The 19,336-nt window shown below is 38.1% G+C and overlaps 1 protein-coding gene across 4 annotated transcripts in view; it reads left to right on the plus strand.

Moving 5' to 3' along the window:
- Positions 1–19,336, plus strand: part of A1cf (APOBEC1 complementation factor) — a 76,597-nt gene that overhangs the window by 43,758 nt on the left and 13,503 nt on the right. For all 4 annotated transcript variants that reach the window (XM_010606286.1, XM_010606287.1, XM_010606288.2 and 1 more), the window contains exons 4-7: positions 468–598; positions 6,753–6,991; positions 13,390–13,554; positions 18,085–18,182. In XM_010606286.1, coding sequence (XP_010604588.1) covers positions 468–598; positions 6,753–6,991; positions 13,390–13,554; positions 18,085–18,182 — 633 coding nt within the window. The remainder of the gene's footprint in view (positions 1–467; positions 599–6,752; positions 6,992–13,389; positions 13,555–18,084; positions 18,183–19,336) is intronic.

Here is a 19,336-nt window from a genome sequence, read left to right on the forward strand (position 1 = left end):
TTACAGAGTGTGACCAAGTAAAGGTCAAATTGTGGAGACCTCAAAAGACAATTTAGAAGGCATGGATGACAAATCTATCAAGAAATCATACTTCGGATGACAAATGTGTTTTCAGTGCCCCAAGAAATTGCATAAATCTCCAGATAATTGTGTGATGAAAGGTCATTTGTTCTGTCAAAAACATTTGTTCACTGGTGCTAAAATACCACTTGTATGTGTTTTCTTTATTTAACTTGACTTTTCCATCAGTCAGATAATTGATCTGAAACCAGCATAAAAGATATGCAGGCCATTCCACATGAGATGCAAATGTCAGACAACGGCAGGAGGCACAATACAAAAACCTGTGTGTGTGTGTGTGTGTGTGTGTGTGTGTGTGTGTGTGTGTTCATGTCTGCATACATATATGTATGTTCTTTTGGAAGGACAAATATGTAAAATGAATTTTCTGTTGGTGTTTCTCATAGATTGGTAAAATTTATGAAATGAGAATGATGATGGATTTTAATGGCAACAATAGAGGCTATGCATTTGTAACTTTCTCAAATAAACTGGAAGCCAAGAATGCAATCAAGCAACTTAATAATTATGAAATCAGGTAAAAGTTCCATCTCCTATATTAAAATTGAATTAAGTAATTTACATGTCATCTTTTTGTCAAATTCAAGATATTTTCAAGATAGCCAAACAGAAATGTTAGATATTTTGCTTGGTGGAGTAAGTCAAATTAAATACCAATACTAATACCAATACTACATGAGGGGCCAGACTAAGTTTCATGAAATGTTCAAACAATCAAAATTCATTAATTTCTCCTTTTCACAAATGCATGCTGGACACAATTGAAAATGCTGAAACTATGTCAAGGTGTCCATCTTCATAGAAAACCAGCAGATAATTATAAGATAATTTAAAATAGTACGAAAATGAAACCAGAGATGGTCTAAAATTGTGTGAGGTTAGCTACTTTAATTTGGTGTCTATAAGAAAATACTCTCTGGCAAAGTCAAATTTGATCTAAGATGTTAATGAAGAGGAGATAGGAAATCAAGACATAGATCTTTTGCAAATGGGAATGGATCCAAAAGAAGGGAAGGGGACATAAAAAGAATAAAGATGTGCTATATACCAACTCCCCATAATGAATGTAGTCATTGTGTACAGCAAACGTGTACTAACAATTTTTTTAAAAGAGTCAGGTGTGACAGACCTAGGTAATATTGTTCCAGAAAAAGAAAGGCAAACAAGTACAAAGTTCCAAAAACGAGAGCAAGCTTGATATTTTCGAAGGGCAGAAAGTCCACAGAGACAGAGTTCAACAGAGTAAAGTGAGGAGGGTTGGAGGTGAAACAGCTGACTGATCCTGTACTCCATGATCAAGAATTTGAGTTTTCTTAAATTCTTTTCTTAAATTCCCCTTATGAAAAGGGGAATCATAACAGCCATCTAATTAGGTTTGGGGTTTTGAAAACATTGCTCTGGGTATTGGGTGGAGAACAGAGTATAGCAGCTGGGTGGGGATTGTAAGAGGGAAGCCACATAGCCACATGCAGAAAGTCTAGATAGAGACAAGATGACAATGAGTACACAGAGGTTCCCTGGTGGAGGTGGAAAAACGGTCTGACCTGGGATTTACTGTGCAGGTTGAAGCCACAAGACTGCTAGATAATGAATGAATGAATAAATCAATCAATCAATCATTTATTTATTTACTTATTTAAAGACAAGGTCTTGCTCTGTGGTTCAGGCAGGCCCTAAACTCAGTATGTAGCCCTGGCTGGCCTCGAATTCAAGTCTTCTGAGTGCTATGATTACAGGCATGCACCACCATGCCAAGATAGGCAATAAAGAGTGAGAGAGAATGCCGGCATGGTGGCACACACCTGTAATCCCAGCACTCTGGAGGCTGAGGCAGGAAGACCACTGTGGGTTCACGACCAGCCTGGGCTACATAGTGAGTTCCAGGTGAATCTCAACTACATAGTGAGACCTTGTCTCAAAAAGCAAACAAAAAAGAAAAGAGTGAGAGAGAATCCGGTGTGGTGACCCACACCTGTCAGTCATCCCAGCACTCAAGAAGCTGAGGCAGGAGGATCACTACGAATTCAAGGCCATGTTGGGCTACACAGTGAGTTCAAAGCCAGCCCAAACTATATAGTGTGACCCTGTCTCAAAAAAACAAAATATAAATTAGAAATAAATAAAGTATGAGAGAATTCAAAATTTAAGAAGGAAACCTAGAAGTTGGGTTCAAGTATCTGTGGATGTGATGTCATAGCCATAAGCATGGAACAGGCTGAGTAAGAAACACAGGAAGAGCTCTACTTGTGGCACTCAACACATCAGACATCCCAGGGGATTGTGGAACTGCATGACAGTAAGTTCAGGAGAGAGGCTGTGGTTGGAATAGAAATAGAGGGGGCAGGAAGTGTCCACCAAATATAGGTAACAGTGAATAACATGGGAGTACAGTAGCTTTCCAGGATATAACTGGTCTTAAGCAACCCATAACCTGTTTTCATAAAATGGGGAAAAAAAGGCTAACTTCATAAAACTGAGTTCTAAAAATTTCACTTGCACAGGAAAACTGCTACAAATCTTTTTGTAAAGGAACCCTTGGGCCATGTGGGAGGAGGATTAGTGCAGTAGTAGGGAAAAAAAAAAGACTTGGGGTCAACCAGTCTTCGCTTTGAGTGCCAGCAAGGAACAACCTCTCTGTGCCTCAATTTTCTTATCTGTAAAATAGGGATTATAAACCATTTCATAAATTTATTATGGAGATAACTGTATGAATTTTAAATGCTTAATCCAATGTCTGGAATGCAGTAATAAATGAAAAAATGATGAAAATAGCACAGTTTAGTTCTAAGATGCAATATTTCTCATGTGTTCTCTTCTGAAGTACAGATAAGCCTTAAAATTGATGGAACCTTAAACTTGATGAGTGCAAGAGTAGATTTTTCACCAGTTTTTCTCTCCTATTCCTATAGGACCCAAATAAATCATATACTGTCTTTATAGTTCTATAAATGAACCAAATACCGTACCATTTTCCTTAAACTCTTTAACCACAGGAAGATAAATCAGATGTGGCAACTACAACTGGCCTAGTCACTACAGTACTGGGATAGTCACAGTCTCAAAGTTGAACTCTGGAACAAAATCTTGAATAAACAAAGGAGCCACTCCCACATGTGCCTCCATGACCCTAAAATAGCTTTGTGTGGTGTGTGGAAGGCAGTTGGGAGTAGGAATCAAGACATCTGTGGTCTACCTCAAGTTCCCTTGGACAAATCCTTTGGCTTCTTTGATTACGTTTAACGTCAGTACCTGACCACCCAGAAATGTTCTGGGCATTCACCATATGAAATAATGAACATTAAAATGCTTTAGAAAAGGCTACACAAGGCTATATTTTAATATAGCTTTTCAATATTATAGATATATGAATTGGAAAATTCTCCTTTCCTTTGTCTTTCATGAAATGCAGACATTCTAACAGGAAGAATTATCCCCCAAACAACTTTTTTTTTCAGCTTTAATTGAGTTTATTGGTACATTTTAGGGATACAGTACAGTTACATTCATTGTTGGGATCTTGTACCTCTACATGACCAGTCTTGATTCTCATTTTTTCCCCTTACCTCTGCCCTCCCTTCACCCCCTCCTCCCCTCCCCATCTACAAACACTTTATTTTCATCTTTTCATTCTCTCACATTTTTTTCTTTTCCCTTTTTACTCTTCCCCTACCCATCCCACCTTCCTTACACTTTTAGCTCCTTTGTTCCCATTTCTAAATGTCAGTAATCTTATTAGAATCTTATGCATTGTTGCAGATTATTTACACCAGGGAAACTATTCGGTATTTACACGTGTGACTTATTTATGTCACTTAGGAGTATATCTTCAATATGTATCCATTTTCCTATGAATGAATCTATTTTCTCGTTCTTTATGGCTGAGTAATATTCCTTTTTACAGAAAACCACAACTTCTTTTGAGCTGAGTTGTATATGGAATTCACTTCAGGCCTTGAAAGAGTCTGTTCTGTTTATTTAACACATTATTAAATAGAGAAGGTATGAAAATGAATGTGATCAATCTTCCATGGTCTCTGACAATTAATAGTCTCTGTACAATTCACTGTCTTGCCTGTAAAACAGAGACAAAAATATACCTATCTCATGGAATATTCCAAAAAATAAATGAGATGATGCACATATATCTCAGCACCTGACACATATCACACTGAAACACCTGGCACAGCACTGCTAAGAGCTGTGATGTTGGTGGGCATAGACCAGGGAGAAGAGGAGGAGAGGAAATATGACAGAGAACTTGGAAAAAGAAAGTCAGTAGCCAAGACCATAGTCAAAGGTCCAACTGGATGACAGAAGCAAGGTAAAGTCACAGAGAAACTTTACAAATTAAGGAATGGGATAAGTACAGCACGGAATAGTTCAAGAGAGTCCTGGAGTCATCCTGCCAGCTAGGAAACTTCTCTTGCTGAGAAGACAATAACCTTCAATTTGCTTTCAGTCACTATTTCTCAGGGGACAGACATAGCTCTTATCCGGAAAAAACCCACAACTGTCATATCATCCTCCTGCTCCTCAAATACTCACTAAATAACATTTAAATGCCTGGCCTCTAGAGACACTAAGTGAAGCCCTCAGCTTTAGAGAGATGGCTTTCTGTCTCCAAGTAATTCTGGTAAAGAGTCCCGGCAAACCACATGAGTTTAAAAATAAGAAACAGGAATTCTCAGCTCCTCCTCCTGGTAACTGATACTAACTAGATGGTACAAATTAATAATAATAATAATAATAATAATAATAATAATAATAATAATAATAAATTTCTAAGTAAATATCTTAGAGGATAGGTTTTTATTTTTTAAAGTAAAGTTTAAAAAAACAATTGGAAGATCACTCGGTTAACCTTTGCCTCACCTAAGAAACCACCTCCCCTGGGCAAGGCCTGCCAAGCAGAGGTGGGCTTGTTGTGGTTCTGACACTTGGTCCTTGGTTCTTCAGCAAAGCAGAGAAGATGACCAGAGCAATGGCCCCATCCTGGCCAGCATATCTGTCACACACCTTGGGAGCAACTAGCTCCTAAAAGTCAGAAAAATCCCCCACTCACCTGGCTGCGCAATTTCTACCATGACAAATGAGTAGTTTCTATTAAGAACACATTTCCTATTTTAATTACTTTATTACAAAAGTCATATGTCATAATATGCAGCACATGGAAAACATCAAAAAGTACAAAGTAATAAAATTTAAAATCACTTTCCCATAATCATAGTATATAAATTTAGATAATCACTATGTAGATATTTTATTACCTTCCCAGATTTTCTCTATATTGTTTAATCAAAATGGCCTCACATCCTTACAAACTCTTTGTTTTAATGGAACTGCCTATTATGAACTGGCTTTTTAAAAACAAATAATTTTTCTTCTATATTACTTTTAACAGATTTGTTGTTGTTGTTTTGAGACCAGTTCTTGCTGTGCAGTTCAGGCTGAACCTTGAGCTCACTACACAGCCCAGGCTGGCCGCTAACTCACAACAATCCTCCTGCCTCCAGAGTGCTGATATTATAGGAATGCACCACCATGCCCTGCACTTCTACATTATTTTTAATGGCTTCTGAACATTCTGTTACGAATGCCCACCTTCTGTAGCCCATGGTTTTCAGAGAGGAGCAGTACCACGCTAAGGAATATTTAGGAAGGGGGAAGTATTTTTTGGATGACCTGTGAGATGGCTATTGAGTAGGCAAGGACCAGGGATAGTAAACATCTGTGGAGCGCACAATAAGGAAACAGCTCAGTCACAAAGCCGGTAAGAGCTCAGTGGAGAGACCTTCACTTAGGCCCTGACTGTCAACTTGTTTCCAATTTGAATGCTACTTTAATAGCGTGAATATTTTTATCTATAAAACTTCTTGTTCCTATCTATTTGCTAACATCCCTTTCCCAGAAGGAACACTATTTGGTCAAAAGTTATGAACACTCAAGATTTTTGACACATTTTGCCAAATGCACTCTAGAGTAGCTTAATCCACCTGTCCTCTTGCAAGGAAGGCAGGCTCACTTCACCTTGTGCCATGGAAGAAACAGGCTCTGCAGTCCCAGAGGGCAGTTTCGTCCCTTAGAATCTATAAAACCTGAAACAAATCACTTAATTTCTTGGAGTCTCAACTTCTTCATCTGTGAAATGAAAATAACATCTCTCCCGCCCACTCACAGGCTCCTGGTAAAGGCCAAATAATATAAGTGAATCTGTTACAGTCTAAGGGGCCATTTTCAGCAGCAATGTGTCCAAACACCCGCTCTCTTTGGCTGGAAAAGAAGTGACCCACGACAGGTTGCAAAGTCCAATGCCTTCTGGTCCTTGTAGGTAACAGGGGGAGGGAAGGAGGCCCAAGGGTAACAGCTTTAGTGTCGGGTGCATCAGGGAACAGCGAGGCTCACAGCAGTGGGTGAATCCACACCTAGTCTAATACGAGCGATGCTCCCCAGCCTCACATTATTTTTTTCCTTTAAAAATATAGAGTACACTTTAACACATCTTCTGATCTCTCAAAAGAAGCCACACTCTCCACAAATGGTTTAAATAATACAATGACCTAACACCCTCCATCTGCAGGCCCTTCCTGGCCCAACACCATACGTGCTTACTTTCTACCTTAATCCTTAACCACACGGGATCATCACTAATCAAAATGCCTGCTCTTTTGAAGAAATGGGCGTCTCTTAGGGGTCTGTGCCAGTGTGGACAACTGCCGACTGTTTGTTGGGGGAATCCCAAAAACTAAGAAGAGAGAAGAAATCTTATCAGAAATGAAAAAGGTCACTGAAGGAGTTGTCGATGTCATCGTCTACCCAAGTGCTGCAGATAAAACAAAAAACCGGGGCTTTGCGTTTGTGGAGTATGAGAGCCACCGAGCAGCTGCCATGGCCCGGAGGAAACTGCTACCAGGTGAGCAGCCCCAGGCAGAGCCCAGCCCTCCTCCCCAGGCACTGTGCTTCCAGAGAGGAAAGCAAGGCACGCCAGGTTTGATTTATGTTTGCATGTATATATATATAGTCTTTTAAACTCTTCCTCTTCCTTATTTATCTCCCAGTTGATTCAGTTCCCTGAATTTTAAAGATTGTGTTTAGAAACATATTTGTTCTATGCATTGGGGCTAATTTATATGCACTGGAAAAATCCAGACCTTTAAACTATAACAATCCTATACGGAACCCTTAATGTGAAGAATCTTCTAAAAATTAAACGTATCAATCACAGTTATTTTTGCATATAAATCATCAGCCCTATTAGAAACAGGGTGTGTTATCCATTATAGTTGGAGACATAATGAAATGCCAAGTGACACATTATCCCAATGACAATTAAGTGGTGTACTTTTATAACGACTCCCCATTGCCCAACAAATTCTGTGTAATGTGAAGGAAGAGAAGTAGAAGCTCTCCCAGGAAAGGCACCCTTGCCAGGTGCCCTGGCCACAGGGTCAGTCCCATTTAGGCAATAATCACCAATTCCTGGGTTTAAAGAACCTCACCAAGACACTGCTTCCATCAGACCAACTTAGGAAAAACTGTTTTTAAGTCCTCAGCTCACTCAAAAATATTCATTAAACCTTACACAAAATCAAGTGCTAAAGTGAACTAATAGGTAAGATAATTAAAGAAGGACAGATAAGAGAGGACCTACAGTATGAAAAATGAACCTTTCTCATAGAAATGATGGGAGAGCTACCAGAATTAGAAACAGAACCACAAACTTAAACACTCCTAAAAAAGGATAGGATGCCCTCTGGAAATTTTCAAAGTTGGAAGTTAATTTGAGCTTAGAAGGGATATTTAATAATATTTTAAGAAGTCAGGTTAAAGTAAAAAATATGTAAACATATATAAATGGAGTCCAAGAACTGCCTCATCCGTCTGTGAGGAAGATGGGTATTTTTAGTGTTGAAGATTTTCTTCACTGCTTCTTCACTCTTCTCTGGCCAGAGATAGAGTCATCAGAAGCAGACACCCGTAGGTATGGGACATCTCTAGTCTTTTGTTGACCTGGACTTTATATTTTGTCATCATCTTCAATTCTCTCTTTTCAACACCAGCCTGTCTGCCATTGGAAAATCCCTTGTATCCATCCTGTTCTCAGGCCACCATTCAAGCTTCAATGCATATGTTCTCTACCTTAGACTGTTTTTCTCGAAGTCTTCTCATCATCTTCCAGCTCTGCTCTCTTTGATCAGCCTGTCCTCGGCCTACCCCATCATGAACACTACCACCAAATAAACACTTCCAAAATATCCCATCGTCCTTTCAACGAGTTCTTGAAAAGCATAGGAATCCAATATCTATTGATAGACTAAACGGTGTCACTAACCTGCCTGTTCAAAAAATATTCACCAGCTACTTGTTCGATGTGAGATAAGGACTAAATCTCCAAACTTATTATCCAAGTTCCTTTATTTATGTACCCTAAGATTTTTGCTGCCACATTTTCAAAATTTCTCAGTAAAAAGTCTTTTCTTTCAGGACTAACTCCACAATGTCCCAGACTACATTCTCTCTCCTTTATTCCTAATGCTTTATCCTCTACCAGTTCAGCCAACATCTTGAGAAATCAGTGCTACACTAACCCACATCCATCACTTTCCTCTCTTAATTTGGGTAGGCATGCGTTTATTGTGTATAAAAGAGATATGTAGTCAGACGTGGGCACAGACATCAAATTGCAGTACTAGCAGGCTGGGGCAGTAGAATAGGCAGTTCAAGTACAACTTAGACTACATAGTGAGATCCTACCTAAAAAAAAAAAGAAAGCAAATATATAAAATGATTTTGGGGGCTAGAGAGGATGACAGTGAAAGAAGGTTCTGGGTAGGTGAATGACAGCTTTCAGGGACCAGAGAAGATCAGTGCCCTTAATGTATGGACCTCCTGAAAGCTTCCTCATCTTTTCAGAAAAAATAGCAAATTGACCAACTCAAAGAGTATCTGTCTTTGTGTGTATCTGGCTCAATAAAGCCTGAGCTTCAGAAATTCTCAAGCACTTCATTTGCTTTCACCCAAAGTCTTGATCTTTCCTTATGAATTCTTTGATCAAGATCCAGCAGCAGAGAGGCCACCTCCTCTGTCCACATCCATCACAAAGCCCTTACCAATCAGCCTGTAAGCTGTCCTCAGCTGGGTTTCACTCTTCCAGGTTTCTGTCAGGCTGCCTTATCAGCAAACTAACCAGATGGGGCGGGATGGAGGATAAGTCAGCCAGAGTAAACTTTCGCTTCTAGAAAAACCTCAGAACAAAATCTTTTACTGGTGTGGGCAATTCTATTACTCCAATGTAGACCCCATAATAACAAAGGGTTTCAGTGATTGGCAACCCTCTGAAAAAGCCTAGTTTTAAAGAATGAGAAAATACTTAAGAAACAATGATAAGCAAGGACCCTCAGTTTTTCCTTCTTAATTGATCCAGACTTGGAGACACAGAGAAAATTGCTATCTGCAGTGATATAATTGCTCCCCAGCCACTTCCTTCCCTAATAGTAGCCATTCCCTTGTCAGAACTCTTGTCTTCGTTGAGCTGAAAATGAGACAGGGTTGTCTCCAGCTCAGAGCCGTGAAAGCATTCTAAGGACAGTAACACTCAGCTTCTGGCTGCCTCAGACTCACTTGGTGTGCGCGTTAAGATTGCTGAGCCCCACCACCAGCATCCCTTCTTCAGATGGACGTTTACAGTAGGGCTGGATAATTTGCATTTATAAATTCTCCCAATGCTACTGCTCCCAGGGCCACATAGTGGTGACCAGTAATCTAAATCAACAATTGTCCCTCCAATGCTGCACATTAGAATCACCTGTGGATGTTTTCAAATAATACAAGTACCCACATCAACCTCTAGGGAATTTGCTTCTCCTCAGTGTTAAATTGAAGCATTCGTGTTTTAAATTTTCCAGATGATAGCATTGTGCACCTAAATTTCATAAGCTGCTGCTAAGTCTATCAGCTAATGGTGCTGGGTATTTGCCTCCAGGGACATAAACAAGAGCACCTGAGGAGCCATTCAACCCACAGACATTTATTAAGCACCCACAACATATAATTCTTCCCTCTAAATGACATGAGAGATTCTACAAATAAAATCTCACCACTGCATTCAGAATGCAAATTCTAATAGGAAAGATACAAATAAGAAGATAGAAATATGAAAAGAAGTGCATAATGTTGAATCATCATTTAAAAGCTAAAGCTGTGTCCTTTATCTGCTCCTTCTTCTTTTGTCTTCGCAACAATGTTTAGCACTTTCATTATCCACTTTACAGATAAGGCAACTGTTGCTTAGAAAGGATGTGTTTTTTAGCCAATATCCCTGTTTCAATCTTTGAACTTACTGACTTCAAAGTACATGTTCTTAAATTACTCTTCCACCCTGACTTCCACCACAGCGCTCCACAGGAATATTTGCAGAAATCACTGCTTTCTGTGCGTCCTCTCATTTTATGCAGATTTATGCAGATTTTGCAGCTCTTCAAGTCCATGTGTGGTTTACAAGAGTCCCAAGCTTCGAAGGCAAAAGCAAAGACAGTGAGATTCAACCTTGTTATCTGCAGCGGTATAATTGCTCCCCAGCCACTTCCTTTCCTAATAGTAGCCATTAGAATTAAAATATTAGAATTAAAAATCCTAAGGCCTAGAGCATTTGCAGCAACACTGGAAAGGACAGTCCGGGTGTCGGTGATGAGCTGGTAAAACTTGAATAACTGGCTCCCAGGGGGGAAGAAAAGCCTGGATTTGTAGCATTTACCCATTTCCACCTTATTAACTCACCTATAGTGGCTTATTTCAACCTACCAGTGTAATGCCAACTGGCTCAAGAGATTTTGAAAGTTTCTTTACCCATTTATCTGTTGATGGGCACACACACATCCGTGTCTTAGTGGCCGTGTGAAGATGTCTCTGTGACATACTAATTTGGTTTCCTTTGCTTATGTACCCAGTAGCTGGACTGCTGAATCATATGGCAGCTCAATTTTCAACGGCTCTCGCAATCTACACTCCCAACCATGTTTAAAGTTTCTCTTTTCTCCACATCCTACATTCAGTCTTTCTGATGATAGACACTCTACCCAGTATAGAGAAATGTCTCATTGTAGTTTTAGTTTACATGTCCCTTATGACTAGTGATATGAACATATTTTTCATACTGCTGTTGTACATGTTCTGAGAAATGTCTCTTTAAGTCTTTTGGCCATTTTTAATGTGGTTATTTATTTTCTCACAACTAAGCTGAGTTCCTTAAACATTTCGGATATTAGTCCTTTACCGGTATATGGTTTGCCATTATTTTCCCCTTCCTCAAGTTGTCATTTCACTCCATTAATTGTTCCCTCTGCTGCGAAGATACAACTTTGTCTCTTTGTGTGGTTGCCTTTGTATTTAGGAGTATAGCCAACAAATTATTGCACAGAACATCATCAAGAAACTTTTGCTCATATTTTCTTCTTGAAGTTTTACAGTTGTGCATCTTGACATTTAAGTTTTTAATTCACTTGAGTTGATTTTTATATGGTAGGAGAAAAAGATCCAGCTTCATGGTTCTACAAGTGGATGGGCAGTTTGCTCAGTACCATTTGTCGAAGATACTATTCTTTCTGAATTGTGTGTTCTTGGCAACTTAGTCATAGATCATAGCTACTTTTTAAGGAATAAATATATAATTTTATTTGAAAATACTTACCTCCTGCATGTAATAATTAAACAAACAAATGCTTCAAATGCTTGACAACACTGACAATTCCTAGTTTTGTCCTCTCAAGCTTTATATTATTCATGGGATATAGCTTGTTCCTAAACAATGATTTAAAAAGAAACTAGGTTTCCCATCAAATTTACAACCTACCAAGCAGAGAAAGGAGGGACCTGAGAGGCAGAGAGGAGATTTCTTGGTTGAGCCCCACCTGGGCAACTTTATTGCAACCTTGTTTCAAAATTTAAAATAATAAAGGACTCAGGATGCAGCTCAGTGTGGACATCCTGGTTTCAATCCTTAGCATTGTCACCCACCCATCCACCCCACCCCGGGGTAAAAAACCAGACTTTGAGTTGACTCCTGCCCTCTTCTCATCAGTTCAACATGAGTCTGAACCTCATAGAAGTACAGGAGCTGAGTTACAAACAACAAAGGAGAGAGAAGGTAAAGAGAAATAGATCTGGACAAATTATCCTCTCTAAAGCTCATTTTCTCTTCTATAAAGTTAGGAGTCATTGCCCATCTTTACAAGGTTACTGTGAGCAAGAACTAGGAAGGCATATTGGAAACATGGTGCAAAACACTTAAATTATTATTATAAGAATGCAAATATATAGAGAAGATTAGGAAAGACCCAGTTGGTGTGAGTGTTGACCAAGTGTGAAGAACAGAGAACAAATTAGGGTGCCGGAACTATACTTGTGTACACGTGACTTTACATGTACTGTGACTGCGTAAGAAGGTGGTGATTAAGCCCAGGACGCTCATCTGGGTGAAGAAGAAGAGGAAGAGGAAGGCATAGAGGGAAGATGGAAGGGTAAAACTAGTTTTCCGAATAATTCTTTTTTTCTCTCTCATTGAGTTTATTGGTGCATTTTAGGTATACAATACAGTTACATTCATCATTGGGATCCTGTACCTTTGCATGACAGGTCTTGGTTCTCCTTTTTTCCCCTTGTCCCTGCCCTCCCTTCACCCCCTCCTCCCCTCCCTATTTACAAATACTTTATTTCCATTTTTTCATGGTTTTTTTTTCTTTTCCCTTATTTCCTTTCCCCACCCTTCCCACTTCCCCTACACCTTTAGCCTTTTTCTTCCTATTTCACATTGTCCACTACACCATTAGGATCTTATATACCATTATAGTTTTTCACACCAGAGAAATTATTCTGTCCAAATAATTCTTTGCAGACATCTCTCTGTTGGTGCCTGGCCAGGACAGCACAGATTCCAACAGCAGCAGACATATGACCCAATGAGTTCTTGAATATTTCATGAAGTCAGACGCTATGTCTGAGCCCAAATGCACTCTATCATTCTCCCCTTAAACAACTACCTTCATCCAGTAAAAGCTGTTCTAAGAGCAATTTCTGTTCCATTTCAGACCACATACTCCTTCCCTCTATACTGAATCATTATAACAAGCCACTAGTCACCTCCTAGGCAACTCTGATATTTATCTGAATGTCTTAAGATCAATAAGAAACTCTTTAGTGGTCTTGCTCATTTACAACCTCAAGGGTCAGTTCAATTTAAAAGGTCATCAGTATGAACTGAGATGATGTTACCCTGATTTCTAAATAATTAATCATACCTGTGATCATTTGCAACAGGAAGGATTCAGTTATGGGGACATCCTATTGCAGTAGACTGGGCAGAACCAGAAGTGGAAGTTGATGAAGACACAATGTCTTCAGTGAAAATCTTGTACGTAAGAAACCTTATGCTGTCTACCTCTGAAGAGATAATTGAAAGGGAATTCAACAATATTAAACCAGGTAGGACATACATGTAAAATTACTTTTTAAAAATGTTCTTTAAAAGCACTTATACTTAAGGTGATGTTCTATAAATTTAAAGGAAAACTTTAATTTAGCTCATTTTTATAATTGAACATAGACTACTCGAATTATATCCTATCTTTGAGTTAGAAAATAGGGACGCATGGTTTCTCACCACTTAACAAATTATCTTATATTTATCTCTGTGATAATACATATTTCCTTAACTAAGCTATAAATTCCATGTGTTCTTTTCTGTTATCGCCTCAGTTCTGAGTCAGTTTGTAAACCTAAGCTATAATAAATGATCATTAAATATTTTCTGTTTTAATGACTACATGGCCATAACTACAGGTCATAACTGCAGGGTTTCTCACTCTCAGCACTACTGACATTTTGGAACACATGATTCTTGGTAGTCGGGATCTGCCCAGTAGATTGTAGGATATTCAACAGCAGCTGGCCTTTCACAGTAGATTCCGGTCGGACTCTCCAACCAGTAGTAATCTTCAAAATGTAAAAATCAAAAGTATCTACAGACATTGCCACATGTACCCTAGATGTGGGAAAAAATTGGCTCCAGTTGAGAACTACTGATCTCATGGGATATATTTGTCACTTTAGGTACACGAGTAGGGAGGAGTCTGTTCATTTAGATGATGAGAAAGGGTAAGGGATAGAGCTGCTACTCATCTTGTCAATACTTTTCAGTATCAATTCTACACTGTAATATTGATGCTCTGCTTCTTTCTTCTCCATATGGGAGAACAACACTGAGAAGGGTAAAGCATTTTACAGAACAATGCCCAAATGAGCATTTCCCCAAGCCACTTCTGAGCATCGCTTTTAGGAACACTTAGTTAATGTTACTGATAAAAGGGGATATGTGATCAAACAAGTTTAATCTCCACATTATGCATAATTAAGTGGATTTTTTATTATAGAACTTGGAGTCACTAGCCATCTTGCATGCTTTGAAATCTCTGAAAAGAGATGAAGGGTGCCTCATATCCCAGATATTTGGAGCATGTTTCCTCCTTTATGGCAGACCATCCTGTGAAATTAGTATGTATTGTGTATCATATCATATGAGCATGTATCATTTTAACATTAATTTATGTGGAAAACATTATATTGCCACTAAGACACACAAATGACAATCAGAACTGAAACTGGAGCTCAGCCAAACCCCTGCCAGAAAAAGTATGTTCTTTCCTAGCGTAGCCAGGTCCTTGGGCTTGCGAGGCAAACAGCAGCACTACTGAGCTAAATCTGTGGCCCTATAATTCTAACTGTAGTACAAAATCTGATTTCTCTAGTACGTTTTAGCAGCACCAGAATCACATAGAGGGCCTGTAACAAAACTGCTCGCCACAGTGGGCCTATGAATTTGCACTTCTATTAAGTTTCCTGATAAAGCTGGTGCTGCTTGGTCAAGGGGCTGTACTTTGAGTCCTTAATATTCTTCCAGTCCCCTGAGTTCAGAGTTCTCTCCTTTTCCAATGAATGATCCACAAATAATGACCACCAAAATTCTATAAACTCCTGTGCACTAAACAAGAAATATATTAAACATAATAAGGCTATGGTGAATACTATCATAGAGAAAGCCAACTTTTATAACACAAGCTCTTACTTTCTAATTTTTCTGGTTCATTTGTGTTTTGTTTAGTTGGAGTTTGGGGTTTTTTTATTATTTTGGTTTTGGCTTTTGGTTCTTTTGGTTTTAGATTTGCTGTTGTTTGGAGATTGTCTAGGGTATTTTTATTGGGGGATTGTTGTCTTTGTTCTGTTTGGGTTGTTGGTTTGTTTGTTTGTTAGTTTGTTTGTCTTTGGCAGTACTGGGGATTGAACCCAGGAAATACTAAGGTAAATCCCCAGCCTGTTTTTTTTTTTTTTTTGCGACTATCTCACTAAGTTTCTCAGACTAACCTAGAACTTGCTCTCTTCCTGCCTCAGCCTCCCATTACAGTATACACCACCACTCCAGCCTAATCTGTCTGTTTTATGTAGTTAAATTTTCAAACATCATGCTTTCCAAAAGCAAGTACCTCTGGACATTATTACTCAAGATGCAAAATGATTTCTAATACTTGCAAGCAGAATTTTGGAACAGCTAAATCCATTACCATCTGAATGCCACTTAACTACTGTGGATAACTGAAGTTGAAGTATGCATTGATTCATACTGTTCCCTCATTTCATGGGTATTTATTGAGTGATCCCTGTGTCCAAGGTGCTGCCTGGGAGCTGGGTGCAGATGATTTCGAGATGCTTCTGAAGCACACCCTTGTTCCCAGATACCTAACAGACGGGGTAAGGGAGTCTCATAGAGAGTGACTCTGAAACACAAACAGCAAAGAGCAGAAAGGTAGAGGTCATTCTGACAGTCCTCTTCCCACCTACTCAAACAAGCCCTGGAGCTGAGTCATAATAATCACCCCATCTTACTCTGCTAGGACCATATTGGATTATCAGTGAATGAAATGATGCATGCTCCATGCACTTAAATACCTTTAGGATAGCCAGACAACTTTGCTGTGTAACTACTGTCATCCAAAGTCAACAGTTGAATGCTAAGAGGAGAGGAAAAAAAAAGTGTCACAATATCTTTAATTAGATTTAAATAGCAGGTCTGCTGCTATTTCATAAAAAAAAAAGATAATTCACAGCCTTTGAACCACATGGTAGAGTAGAAACTGTAACTGCCTTCATGACCTTGAATATAAAAGGATTACTGAACATTGACAAGGAAAGGCAGAAAAAAGATTTTCTTCTCTTCATATTTTTCCATATCATAATGTTTCATCCCACATTGCGTCTAGGAATCAAGGGTAAAAGAAGAAAATAGCTTCTCAAGACACACACAAATAGGTGTAAACTAAAGAGGATAATTGCCATGCTGGTGATTAAACAAGTTTCCATCTTACCTTCACTCTGCAAAAAAAGTCTGTTTTGAAAAATGAGTAAGAAATAATATTTTTAAAATATAACATTGAAGCATCTTGGCACAACTACTATTTTTACTTTTACATGTTACCATCAATATGCAGAATAGTTCCTCTATCTAAAAATAGGCTAGGTTGGTTTGCATTTTACTTTTACACAACAATCTACATAAACTTGGCAAATATTTGTCAAATACCAAAGTACACCAATTAAAACATGAAGATCTTTTTTATTCTCCCCAATTTTTCTTACCATTCCCAAAAGTAACCCCTATTAATGGTTTGGTCACTATCGTTCCAGTTCTCTCTCTCCACTAGTATATATATATGGGTTGGTATTTTAAAAACATAATTCTATAATCTCATTTTCTAACTTTTAAAACTAAACAATAAGCCTTGAATCTTTCCAGCTAGAGGTTTACTTTGTTCTCTTTAAAGATTCTTTCATATCGATATAAATTTACCAGACTTAATTGATCCCATGAAAATGGACATTAAATTGCTTTACCTTTGCTATTTTAATAGTGAGTATAATTTATATCCTTATGCACAATCCTTGTGTGTATGTAAGTACTTTTGCATAAAACATCACTCCAAATAAAATTAGTACATATCTACAAATTTTCAACCTTTAGATATCATGTAGCATGGAAGAAAATCTTGGCTCTCAGAGATTCTTTCAGAAACAACTTTATTTTTTACTTACTTTTTTTATTTAGAGTATTGGATAAGACATAAGGGATCTGGTTTTGGATCCTAGCTATGTGGACTATAAATGTCACATTCAGAATTAGTTTCCTAATATTTAAGTAAAAGGAAGTGAAGAAAAATTATAGTAAATCATCGCTAAAATCTCTTCTAACTCTAAAATCCTATTATATGAGATGAAAGAGATAAGACATACTTCTGGTGAGGTACATAAAAAGGTAATTATCTAAAAATAATCTAATGAACTGGCCGGGCGTGGTCGTGCACGCCTGTAATCCCAGCACTGGAGAGGCTGAGGCAGGAGGATCTCTGTGAGTTCGAGACCAGCCTGGGCTATATAGTGAGTTCCAGGTCAGTTCCAACTATACAGTGAGACCCTGTCTCAAAAAACAAACAAACAAAAAAACCCCCCACAAAATAAATAAATAAATAAATATATAATATAATGAGATGGCCAATACTGAGTTCAACTGAATTTAACAATATTTTACCAGGCATCTAGTATTATCTTTTATATTACATAAGATGAAAAGTAAAACACTTTTCTTATACTTAAGGTTCATGTACATGTACCAGCTATGCACAATGAATATATCCATCATGTACTGCAAATATGTGTACAAATAAATAATTTTATAATGTTTAAGACTGTATAATCTGTAAAATAAAAAATATAAATTTATAATTAACTATAGGTCAGACTGTAACTTTAAAATTATAAACAGAATCTTTTGTACCATATATGGAATTTTAAACCTGGACACATGAAAATCTTGATAGGATCTTGAATTACATTTATGGAAGCTCACTGCATCATTTTCAATGCTAATTCTCAAATTTGCTAACAGCACTACTTTCACTGTGTTTACAGGTGCTGTGGAAAGAGTGAAGAAAATCCGGGACTATGCCTTTGTGCACTTCAGTAAACGAGAAGATGCAGTTGAGGCTATGAAAGCTCTAAATGGAAAGGTAATGTAGGAGAAAGAAAAAAAATGCACAGATTTTATCTATGTTTGGTGTAAATATTTTATTCATAGGAGCACTGCTGAGACCTTCACACTCCAGCTTTCCCATCTCTGACATAGTTGTCACAGTCACTTAAAATGACGAGAAACACAACGGAGAATGGAGATGCAGCTACTACGTCCAACTGTACCCTAATGTTTTCTGATTTGAACAAGTCACTGCCGCTCCATTTTCTTAGGAAGGGGTTTAAAGTAGAACATGTCAAGGTGATCTTCCTCAGCTCCAATTTTCTCTTATTTCTATACTGTGGAGTACTGTATTTAAGGGTCTATGTCAGGAAAAATGTCAAGATAGCTGTCAGTCTGCCCTCAGAATTTGATCTTCCACCTCTGGGAGGCTTAGGATCACTCAGCTCATAAGAGTAGCATCTGGAGTATTTAGAGAAAATGATATACTGTACACATCAATCTAATAAATACTGAAAATCTTATGTAGACCACCTATCTTCTGATATTGCCCAGGATACAAAAGAAATCAAAACGAAGGTGCTTATCAAAGAGCTGAAAGTCACCTAAACAAATAAGTATGCAAATAACTATGCAAAGTACAGTCAGGTATATAATAAAAAGAGATTTAAAGGTAGTAAGAAAGTTCACAAAAAGAACTAAGTTATCAAAAATCAGAAACTCTTCATGAATATGAGAAGATAACATGTAAGAGAAAGGTATTTGGTAATCGGGTGTGCTTTAAAGAGTATAATCTTAAAAGACAAAAATGAAAACCAGAATCAGTCTTAACGGCCAGAATTTGAGAACAATACAAAATTGAAGAATGGTAAAATATAGAACAACTTGTCTAAAACATAATTCACACCTAGTTGTCTTACCCATTAGCTTTGCATCCATCCAAATCCCAGCAGAAAACAGATAACAAAAGAATTAATTACAGATGTATGAGTGGGAAATATGGGGATCACAACAGATATTACAGAAACCTAGGGCTCCATGCACTCCCGGAGTCAGAGGCACAGGGGCTGGAGAATTAATAGAAATTCTAAAAGGGAAGAGATCGTGAAGGGCTAGTATTACAAAAGGAATAGTTACTTTGGGTCAGTGCCTAGGGCTGGCCTAAGGTGATCTCTTAGAGAGGGAGACCAG

This window comes from Fukomys damarensis, unplaced genomic scaffold (genome assembly GCF_012274545.1).
Source record: "Fukomys damarensis isolate Sample0158 unplaced genomic scaffold, DMR_v1.0_HiC HiC_scaffold_20, whole genome shotgun sequence".
Classification (NCBI taxonomy): Eukaryota; Metazoa; Chordata; class Mammalia; order Rodentia; family Bathyergidae; genus Fukomys; species Fukomys damarensis.